Source organism: Trichosurus vulpecula, chromosome 8 (assembly GCF_011100635.1).
Source record: "Trichosurus vulpecula isolate mTriVul1 chromosome 8, mTriVul1.pri, whole genome shotgun sequence".
NCBI classification, from domain to species: Eukaryota; Metazoa; Chordata; class Mammalia; order Diprotodontia; family Phalangeridae; genus Trichosurus; species Trichosurus vulpecula.
The window spans coordinates 28,535,660-28,546,568 of NC_050580.1; the positions used below are offsets into that span (position 1 = coordinate 28,535,660).

Below are 10,909 nucleotides of genomic sequence, written 5' to 3' on the forward strand. Positions count from 1 at the left end.
ATCTCCTTTTTCCCTATTTTATTCATGCAGGCATTTAGGGATATAAAACTTCCCCTAAGAACTGCTTTTGCTGCATCCCATAAGTTTTGGTATGTTGTTTCATTATTGTCATTCTCTTGAATGAAGTTATTAATTGTTTCTCTGATTTGTTCTTTGGCCCACTCATTCTTTAGAAATAAATTATTTAGTTTCCAATTAGCTTTTAGCTTATTTTTGCATGGTTCTTTATTAAAAATGATTCTTATTGCATCATGATCTGAAAAGGATGCAGTGACTACTTCTGCTTTTCTGCACTGGATTGTGAGGTTTTTATGCCCTAGTACATGGTCAATTTTTGAGTATGTGCCATGTACTTTTGAGAAAAAAGTATATTCCTTTTTATCCCCATTCAGTTTTCTCCAGAGGTCTAGCATATGTGCCTTTTCTAAAATTCTGTTTACCTCCTTAACTTTTTTCTTATTTATTTTGAGGTTAGATTTATCAAGTTCAGAAAGGGGGAGGTTGAGGTCTCCCAGTAGTATAGTTTTGCTGTCTATTTCTTCCTGTAACTCCCCTAACCTCTCCTCTAAGAATTTGTATGCCTTACCACTTGGTGCATATATGTTAAGCAACGATATTGCTTCATTGTTTATGGTACCTTTTAGCAGGATATAATGTCCTTGCTTATCTCTTTTAATTAAATCTATCTTTACTTTTGCTTTGTCTGAGATTAGGATTGCTACACCTGCTTTTTTTACCTTAGCTGAGGCACAATATATTTTACTCCAGCCTTTTACCTTTACCCTTTGTGTATTCCCCTGTTTCAAATGTGTTTCTTGTAAACAGTATATTGTAGGATTATGGTTTTTAATCCATTCTGCTATCTGCTTCTGTTTTGTGAGAATGTTCATCCCCTGCACGTTCAGAGTTATGATTTCTATCTGTGTCTTTTTCTCCATCCTAATTCCCCCTGTTTATGCTTTTATTTCTCCCTTTCCCCTTCTCCTCCTCAACAAAGTTTTGCTTTTGACCGCCGCCTTCCTCAGTTTACCCTCCCTCTTTATTCCCCTCCCTTATCTTACCATTTCCCACTTGCTACTTCTCCTCTCCCTTCTGACCTCCCCCCTCCCTTTTTCCCCCCTTCCCCTCCTACTACCCGTAGGACAAGTTAGATTTCTAAACTTATAAGGGTATGTTATTCCCTTCTTGAACTAGATCAGATAACAGTAAAGCTCAAATACTGCTCTTCTCCCTCCCTTCTTTCCCTCTACTATAATATGTTTTTGTGCCACTTCATTTGGTGTAATTTACCCTTTTCTACTACCTCCTTACCGCTTCTCTCATAGCCCTCCCTTTATATCTCTTACTTATATTTTATATCTTTACATCAGTTAATTTATACAGGCATTCACAACCTATGTATATCCCTTTCAATTGACATAATAGCTGTACCATTCTCAAGATTGACTTATATATGTATATACATATACATACATATATATATATATAAAACATACATAAGATGATATAATCCCACATAAAGATGTAAGCAACCTGCCCTTACTGGTTAATGAGGTTTGTGGGGTTTTTCCCCCTGGTTACCTTTTTATGTCTCTCTTGAGTTTTGTATTTGGAGATCAAAATTTCCATTGAGTTCTGGCCTTTTCATCAGGAAGGTCTGGAATTCCCTTATTTCATTGAATGTCCATCGCCTTGAAAATTTATGCTTAGTTTTGCTGGGTAGTTGATCCTTGGTTGTAGTCCCAGCTCCTTTACCCTTTGGAATATCATATTCCAATTTCTCCTGTCTTAAAAATATTAAATAAATAAGTAATCCACAAAAAAGCAATAAGAAAAAAGGAAGGTGTTGGGGGGAGTGGTTGACACTTGAACTTCATTCTTATCTGGAAAAGGAAAGGAAAATATGAACATAAGCAGAACAGAAATACATTTAGGCCAAGAAGATAATAGGATGGAAAGAGGGAGAGTAGATGATAGTTTAAGAAAGAAGTTATTCAAAAGCAAAACAAATTTTAATGAGGGGTATGCAAAACCTTTGTATATATAGCTCTTTTTGTGGTGATAATTGGAACCTGAGAGGGTGACCATCAATTGTGGAATGGTTGAATAAGTTAAGATATGTAAAGGTTATAGAATATTCTTGTACTATAAGAAATGATAGAGAGTGGGAGAGCGTGGGGAGGGGGGTGTCGGGGGAAGAGAGTGGGTGCGCGCCTGGCGCTGGGGAAACCGGGAGAGCAGGAGCCGCCGCCGCCGCAGCAGCCGGGAAGCGTGGGCGGGCGTGCTCGCGCGCGTGTGCACGCGGCGCCGTAGGGTCTAGCTCTTCCGATTGAGGCGGGCGCGTGCGCGCGGCGGGCGTGAGGCGCGGACTGTTGTGCGCTCCCTCTCTCCTCTCTCGGGCGGGCGGGTGGCGGCGGCGGCGGCGGCGGCGGCGGCGGAGGAGGCCGTGCGGGGAGCGCTCTCTCTCACTCAGTCCCTCCTCCCTCCCTCCCTCCCCCAGCCCCCAGCACCCTCGCCCCGCGCGGCGCCTCAGACGCGGGACTGTCCCAGCCCCGATATGGCTCGTGGACAGCAGAAGATTCAGTCTCAGCAGAAAAATGCCAAAAAACAAGCTGGACAGAAAAAGAAACAAGGACATGATCAGAAGGCTGCTGCCAAGGCTGCCTTGATATATACCTGCACTGTCTGTAGGACACAAATGCCGGACCCCAAGACCTTCAAACAGCACTTTGAGAGCAAACATCCTAAGACTCCACTTCCTCCAGAATTGGCTGATGTTCAGGCATAAAGTTGTTTACAGGTGAATTCATGGCACCTATTGACTCTTCTACTATCTCAGACCTTAGGTAACAAACCTGCAGCTGCTTTTCTAACAAACTGTTGATCAGCAAAAATAAGGGGGCTACAGAAACACTCATTTTTATGCTGTTCCCTTTTGGGCTTCATGCAAAGACAATTCTGTGTAAATGTACAGTTGGGCCCTGATTTGGAAATCCTGAAAATCAGTCCATCCTTGTTATAAAAATTTTTTTACAATTGTAATTATATTGATGTTCATACTGTGTAAAATAACTCATTTAATAAAGTAGTACTTTGATTTTACAACAAAAAAAAAAAAAAAAAGAAATGATAGAAGAGTATTGTTTTCTATGAAACATGGGAAGATTTGGATGAACTGATGCATAGTGAAATGAAAAGAATCAAAACAATTTGTGAAATGTAAAAGGTTTTGCCAAAAGCTACTTTGAAAGATTTAGGAACTCTCTCCAGCATATTGACCAACCGTGATTCCAGAAGAGTAATGATAAAACATACTACCAACTCCTCATAGAGAGGTAATTATTGATAAATACAGTATATACATGCAAAGATATGTATATATACATGCATACATATATATATGCACACACACGATAGGTTTATATGGGTCTCTGAATATACGGATGTATATGTTCATATACGTCTGAGTATACATGTGTGCATATGTAGGTTGTATGCATAGTGCTGTGTAGTTTATTTTCAAACATTATCAGTATTTGTTTTGCTTAACTATGTGTTTTTGTAAAATATTAATTTCTTGTACTTTCTTTTTTGCTGTTGCTTTTGTTTCAGTGTTAATTGATAAGGTAGAGGGCAAAAGGGGTGAAGTGGGATTTTTGATGATTAAAAAATAACATTTAATTTAAAAATAAAAGCAATAATTGTACCTTAAACAATGCATAACAATCCACAAATTCTTAGCAAAGTGTAAAGAGCTCTTCATATTAGATGCAAGCCTGATCCTCTAGTTCCTAACAAAGGTATCATATATCATCTATTAAAAAGTAGCACTCCAGTAACTCCACCAAATAGAGGCTGACTATGCATTCATGTACTTTTTACAAAGCATTCCTAACTTACATCACTGAAAGCTAAATAAAACAAAACAAACAAAAAACAATATATTACCAGAAGAACAAAGAACATCTAACAAAATGTCCAACATCTGGAAAAAACAATTTATTTTTGGCTTAGTAACTATAGAACATGACACCTTATAAATACTCATGAGGGTGGGGAATGATTGAGTAATCCTAATAATTTTCATACCATTTAATTTGAGTACCTAGATAATAAATTCCAATAAACTTATCTGGGGAGAATATCCTAAGAGTTTGTTATATATGGGCAAGGACTCGACATCTCTCTCTGTGGGTACGAAATCTATTTTGATCAACTGAGATACTCGGACACACATCCTGCAGTCTGTGTCGAATAAATGCTATCTCAGAGCCCAGGAAATTCATATATTTGGCAGAAGAGAGGAGACTCAGCCATAAGAAAAAGAAATCATTTAGAGGAAAAAAGGAATATGGTCTCAAAACCACACATATAGTACACACGCAAACACACACCTTAAAATTTTTTGAGGGTTATCTTTTGAGCTTTGAATGTTCTGGAGGATTTAGAACTTCCATTCTTTCCACTGTTATCTGAGAAGTATTCCTGGAATAAAAGACAGAAATATTTGTATTGAGAGCCAAGGATAAAATGAAGAAGATGAGTACAAGGGATCTAATGTTTTAGAAAGAGCATTGAAAAAAAAAGCTACAGAATATCTACAGGGACCATCTTGAGGTCACCAGCCAAAGGAACTATGGGAACTGAGTTATTAATTTGCCACATGTGCTCTCTAAGTTTGACCCCAATTTCCTTTGCAATGTCTATACTGGTAGGACAGTGTGTCACAAATTTTGGGGAGGATGTTTTCTATTAACTGTTCAAATTAAACAACCCTAGTAAATATTCCTTTCAATAAACTAATCAAGTCTGGCCAGCTAATTGATAAAAATATGACAAATATCATAACCATGGGAAGAATCATATCATTTGGGCCTCAGGAGTGGGAGCGGTAGAGAAAAAAAAATATTTCAAAACTCTCAGTGTCAATCATAAATTCCTGAGGGGAAATTAGTAATAATAGTTTATACTTATGTAGCACTTACTATATGCCAGGTATTGTGCTAAACCCTTTGTAATTGCTATCTTACTTGATACTCATAATCCTGAGAAGCAAGTGCTATTATTATCCCCATTTTACAATGAGGAAACTGAGGCAAAGAGAGGTTAAGTGACATGTACTGGGTCACATAAGTCATAAGTGTCTGAGCCTGTAAGTGAGTTCAGATTTTCCTGACTCTATGCCCAATATGCTGTCAATTGTAGTAGCCAAACTGTAAGGCCAAGTTTGTCACTCTAAGTATGAGTTGGAATAATTACCCTGAGCATTTTCTGAACACTGTCACATTTATTGTGCCTTTATGAATTATCTCAAAGTCTTTGATTAAGATTCTCAATGATGTTTTATTCATGAAATTCTAATAAACAAAATAGATGTAAGTATAGTGAGAAGACTAGAGTGTCAAATGATTACATTTAAGACTGTTCTCTAAACAAGTTATACAGTAATGTTTAGAAAAATTTATATATTATATGGCATGTTTCAAGCAAACAAGATGACAATGAGGAGAAAAATAAGTAAATTGATGATGATGATGAGTTTTAGAAATCACTTTCAGGTTTGCAAAGTGAACTACAAATATCTCCTTTTATCCTCACAACAGCCCTAGGAGGTATCTGATATTATTCCCATTACCTAGAAGAGGAAACTGGTATAGGGAGAGTTTAAGTGATTCGCCAAGGTCATATTCCTAGTAAGTTGCTGAGGTTAGATGTGATTTCATGTATCCCTGACTCCAAGTCCAGCACATGATCTCCTAAAATAGGTCTTTCCTTATTATTCAACCTGTCCTTAAACCCATTGCTATCACTTCCAAATAAAAGAAATTATTATACTTCCAAATAAAAGCCAATTCAAAATATTATATTTATCATATGGTGCACATAGACAACATGAAGTTCTGTGGCTCCAATAAAAAAGAAACATGAAACTATTTCCATTTTGTGAAAAGTTTCTCTAGTGATAGCAAAGTATTGTCTGGATTTAATAAGTGGAAAGTCCTTACAAATATCCTGGATGTCCCAGGCAAGACACATCAACTATAAAACAATAAAGGAGAATGTTTTGCATATATATGTCAAGAGACTGAGTGGCATCCTGAATGCAAAGCTTAATGGGGGAAAACACATTGAAAATGATCACAGCTACTGATTACCAATCTTATACTCTTTCAGGACTGCAACATGTACCATGCCAGAATTTCAAAGAATTAAAAAAGCCTAAATACTGATGAACAATAGAGTGCATCACCCTAAGTCATTCACAGTAAGATTAATATTTGCTCATCAAAAATGTGGAAGAAGATTAGTGAATGTTCTCGGGGCATATGAAGAAGAGGCTAAAATCTTATAGAAACACTTTTGGAGCAAATATGGATCATTTCATTGAGCAATAATAAAAGCTAACAGCAGGTACACACCATTGGATTTGCTTAATTTAACTAGAAGTGATTTTCCCACTGGATGGAGACTAGGAAATGGCTCTAATACAAGAACAGAATCAAAAGACTCTCTATGTGTGATATCCACACAAACTCATCCAATGATATGTCTACAGAGAAGCACAAAACAGTTAAATTAGTCATGCAGATTTGCTTATATTAACAGATGGGTTTATTATGATAATATTGGACCAGATAATCATCATGAAAAACAGCAGAAAGGTTAACCTGAATAAGAACCAATCCAGAATATGCAAGGGAACAGTAGAAACTATGTGACATCATTATGCCGGACTTAAAATTTTTCCATCTACTAGATTTGTTGTGAATCATGACCTAGTGGTAAGTTATATTCAAGAAGATGCACAATATTTCATTAACTAACAATTCAACAAATCTTCTGAACTGGATAAAAACTATTATAGATAAATAGAGAGATATAGATACATATATGCACATATATGTATATACATGTACATATGTATATATACACTTATATGTATACATATATACATAAATATGTACAGGCATATCTGTTATATATGTGTATATGTATACATATATTTTATATATATATACATATATATATACACACATACACACACTATATCAACTATTAACAATCTCCAACTTACGTGCAATTAAATCTTTTCAAAACATGTAAATCTTGGAGAAAAAAAATGTGGCAAAAGAATGATTTGGTCAACTAAGAGGAGCAGTGGATAGAGAGCCTGGCCTGAAACCAGGAAGACTCATCTTCCTGAGATAAAATCTTGCCTCAGATTTTTACTAGCTATGTGAGCCTGGGCAAGTTGTTTGAACCTGTCTGCCTCAGTTTCCTCATGTGTAAAATAAGCTGGAGAAAGAAACGGCAAACCACTCCAGTGTCATTGCCAAGAAAATTCCAGGTAGGGTCACAAAGAGTTAGACATGACTGAGATTGCTGAACAGCAACAACTTTTAAAGAATGGTGTATCCATCAACTCTGTTGTGATCTCTACTAATGGAGTATTTTCAAAGATTCTTTCAGCCTGCAAAAAAACTAAGGTTATATCTCTATTTTTTATTCAGTTAAAGTAAAAAGTTGTATCCATCTGTACAATTGTTGTTAGAATATTGAATATTATAGAGTAATTACACAATAGTAACCTGCTATGACACCATTTTTAATCTCGCCTATTCTAAAATATTTTTCAAAATGTTTCTGAAATAAGAAAAATGAAAGTGACAGAAAAGCAATAAAATAAAAGTTTAGCTGCCTTCACTATTTTAAAACTTCTCAAGATATCATGGGGTATTTACAAATAAATAAAAAGCAGAATCTAGAAGAAACTGGCCTGGGGATACATGAGATTATGTATATGATTATGAATGCTCCCTCAAATTTTATTATAGAACAGAAACAGAAGTTTTTCCTGATTGGTCAAAATCATACTGTAAGAATTAATTTCCTAACAGAAATACACTAATTTGGCATATCAAAGTCTTTGCTATTTAAATGGATCCGTAATTTTGCAATGGGCATACTTTCTCAAACTATATAGATCACAATCCATCAATGTCTTCCCACCCTCTCCAACACTTCCCTGTGTTTTCCCATTAATCAACCACAAGGATTCAACTCAATTTACTTAAAATCTATTAACAAGACCTGGATCCCAATGAAGCATACTGGGAATAGATCATCTTTTCTTCACTTACACTACATGACTGACCCATATGTTTTCTGGTCATATAACTCTCATAATATTTTGGAAGACAGTCCCTAGATCCTTTTGTGACTGACAATGCACCTCAAATTTTTCATATCAATCATGAGCCTTTCCATTGCCCTTTGAAAGACACTTGACATTATGTATTTTAACTTCTTATAAAATGATTGTTTCCAGATTTAGCACTATTTATTATTTAAATCAGGGATAATAAAGAAATAATTGTGCAATAAAAGAGGCTGATTGGCCTATGGAGGACATGAAAATAAGGTTAGTAGTTTCTATATTATGTCCCTTCTGTAACGATTAAATGTGTGCCCCTCTATATGTAAAGAACTCATGCATATTGTATTTGTTCGTTTATCACAATATATTTCATTCAGATTGGGTTAGGTAGTAAAAGGGTAATGGCCTGAGAATTAGAAGAATGTGGTGCCATAGAAAGAACATTCTCTGAAGTAAGAGGATTTAAGTTCCAAGTTCACCTCTGACCATTACTCTCCATGCGACCTTTACTGTAACGTAACTTTCCTGGACTTCATTTTCTTCATCTATAAAATAATGAGTTTTGCCTAGGTGGCTTATAAGATTTCTTTTATCAGTCTCTAAATCTGTGTTACTATGGCCTCTTTAACAGTCCTGGATATGTCATTAAATAGCTATGAGACTTATAACAAGACATGTAACGTCTATAGACATCTGTCCTTTTCAGTGTATCATATGCTAGTAGAAGCACACAAACACAAACACAGACACATGTGTATATCCTTATATATCTAGATAGATAGATGAATAGATACATACATAGATACAGAGACAGACATAGATAGATATAGGAAGATATATAGATATAGATACAGATTGATAGAGATAAAGATGTAGATATACACGTATGCACACATGCATGCATATATCCATATAATTCATCCACACACATGTAGATATAGATTTGTATAATCTTATAAATGTAGAATATTAGAAAAGATCTTAGGTTCCCTTCCTAAGTATTCCTAGACAAAAGGAAAGTATGTATTTGGAGTAAGAGGCTTCAAATCCTGGATCTGCTTCTTATTATTTTTATGACCATGGGCAATTTGATGCCCATTTCCGAACTTCACATTTGGGAGATGTAAAATGAGGGGGATGAACCCGATAGCTTTTAAATTAACACACACATATTCATACATACATGTATTTATGTGAGTGTATACACACTTATATGTATATATAAAATATAATAATATAAGTTTTTAAAAATGAAAAATTGTACAAAATTGGCTTAAATTAAATATGATATTCAGTAAGCAAAGATTAATTTCAATTGTATCTAGTGCCTCTTTAAAAAAAAGAATGTAATCATGTTTTAATCACCACAAATGGATAAACATTTAGATTCCAATTTTTTGATATTTTAGAGCATCAATTTTTGTGTACATATAACTAGCCATAATTTTGATGATTAAAATGAATTCCCTTCTTTTCCAGTGCTTTACTAAAACAATTTCTTATATGATCCTCAATATTGTGTATTTGTGTGCCTGATATTTATATATAATACACTATATATACACATGTAATATACAAATGACTTCATATAGACATGAAATATAGAAATGTCTATATTCATTTGGTGAACTACAACTAGATGTTCACATATTTGGCAAAGAATTTACTCCAAACTTATATTTCCTACTTGTTTGAGTTTGGGTAAGCCCTTAACCTCCCTGGGCCTCAGTTTCCTCATCTACAAACTGAGGGATTGGATTAGATCATATCTAAGGTACCTTTGACCTCCTTTGCTATGATCCTAGAATGTGGAAAATCAAGAACCAATGAGATGTGGGGGAAAGAGTCCTGAGTTTGGATCCAGAGGAACTTCAATCATTTTTATTTTCTAGTAGATGAGCCGTTGTTTGATTTGAGAAATGAAAGAAGCCAAGTATTCTCGGAAGCAAAGGTGAAGAAGGGCAATATTCTAGGGATACAGGACAGTTAGTACAAAGGAACAGAGATGTGTAGTGAAGCATTGTGTGGGAGGAGTAGTGAAAGAACTGCTTTGGTTGGCCTGAAGAAGTCATGAAAAGGAAAAATACATGAATAGACTGTCAAGAGAGAAAGAGGCCAGATTGTGAACAGATTTTATTAGCATAAATAGGAGTTTATGTTTGAAGTTATAGGTAGTAAGAAGCTACTTGGAGGAAGGAAGTAGGGAACAATCAGGCCTTTGCCTTAGGAAAACCATGCTGACAGAATGGAAGATGAATAGGAGTGGGGAAAGACTGGCAGCCAGGAGAAAAGGCATGAGGTGATTATGGCCTGGATCTGCTTGGTAGTGGTATTAGAGGAGACCCAGGGTTAAAATTGAAAGATGATATGAAGATTAAAATGACAAGATTTGGCAAGGAAGAATAGACTATGTTCTGAAAATGAAACTACACTGGCCATTCCTGAACTCAGTAGCTACTTTTTCTCTACTTTTCTGAACTCAATATCCTAAATTTTTAAAAAAACAATTAAGAAATTTACTCAATAAAAAAATAACCTATACAGGGGCCCACTTTCCTGATACCTTTTATGATTGGTAATCAGTAGACATAAGGAAAATTGACCCCACAAGCACCTAAATCACTAACAAGTAATTTATTTCCAATATAATTACAATATTGCCTTGCTTTACTAAGCAACTGTTATTGGGAAAATCTGAAGCCTATAATATTCAGTGCCTTAGATAATCCATAAAAGCAGAGTAATACAAAA

General features: G+C 35.4%; 1 protein-coding gene across 1 annotated transcript; it reads left to right on the forward strand.

The window, feature by feature from the left end:
* Positions 1-2,506: 2,506 nt before the first annotated feature.
* On the forward strand, positions 2,507-3,121 carry LOC118829177 (zinc finger protein 706). Its single transcript, XM_036736146.1, has one exon. It carries the CDS (start codon positions 2,558-2,560, stop codon positions 2,786-2,788), a length of 231 nt encoding a protein of 76 aa, XP_036592041.1. The 5' UTR covers positions 2,507-2,557; the 3' UTR covers positions 2,789-3,121.
* Positions 3,122-10,909: the final 7,788 nt, after the last annotated feature.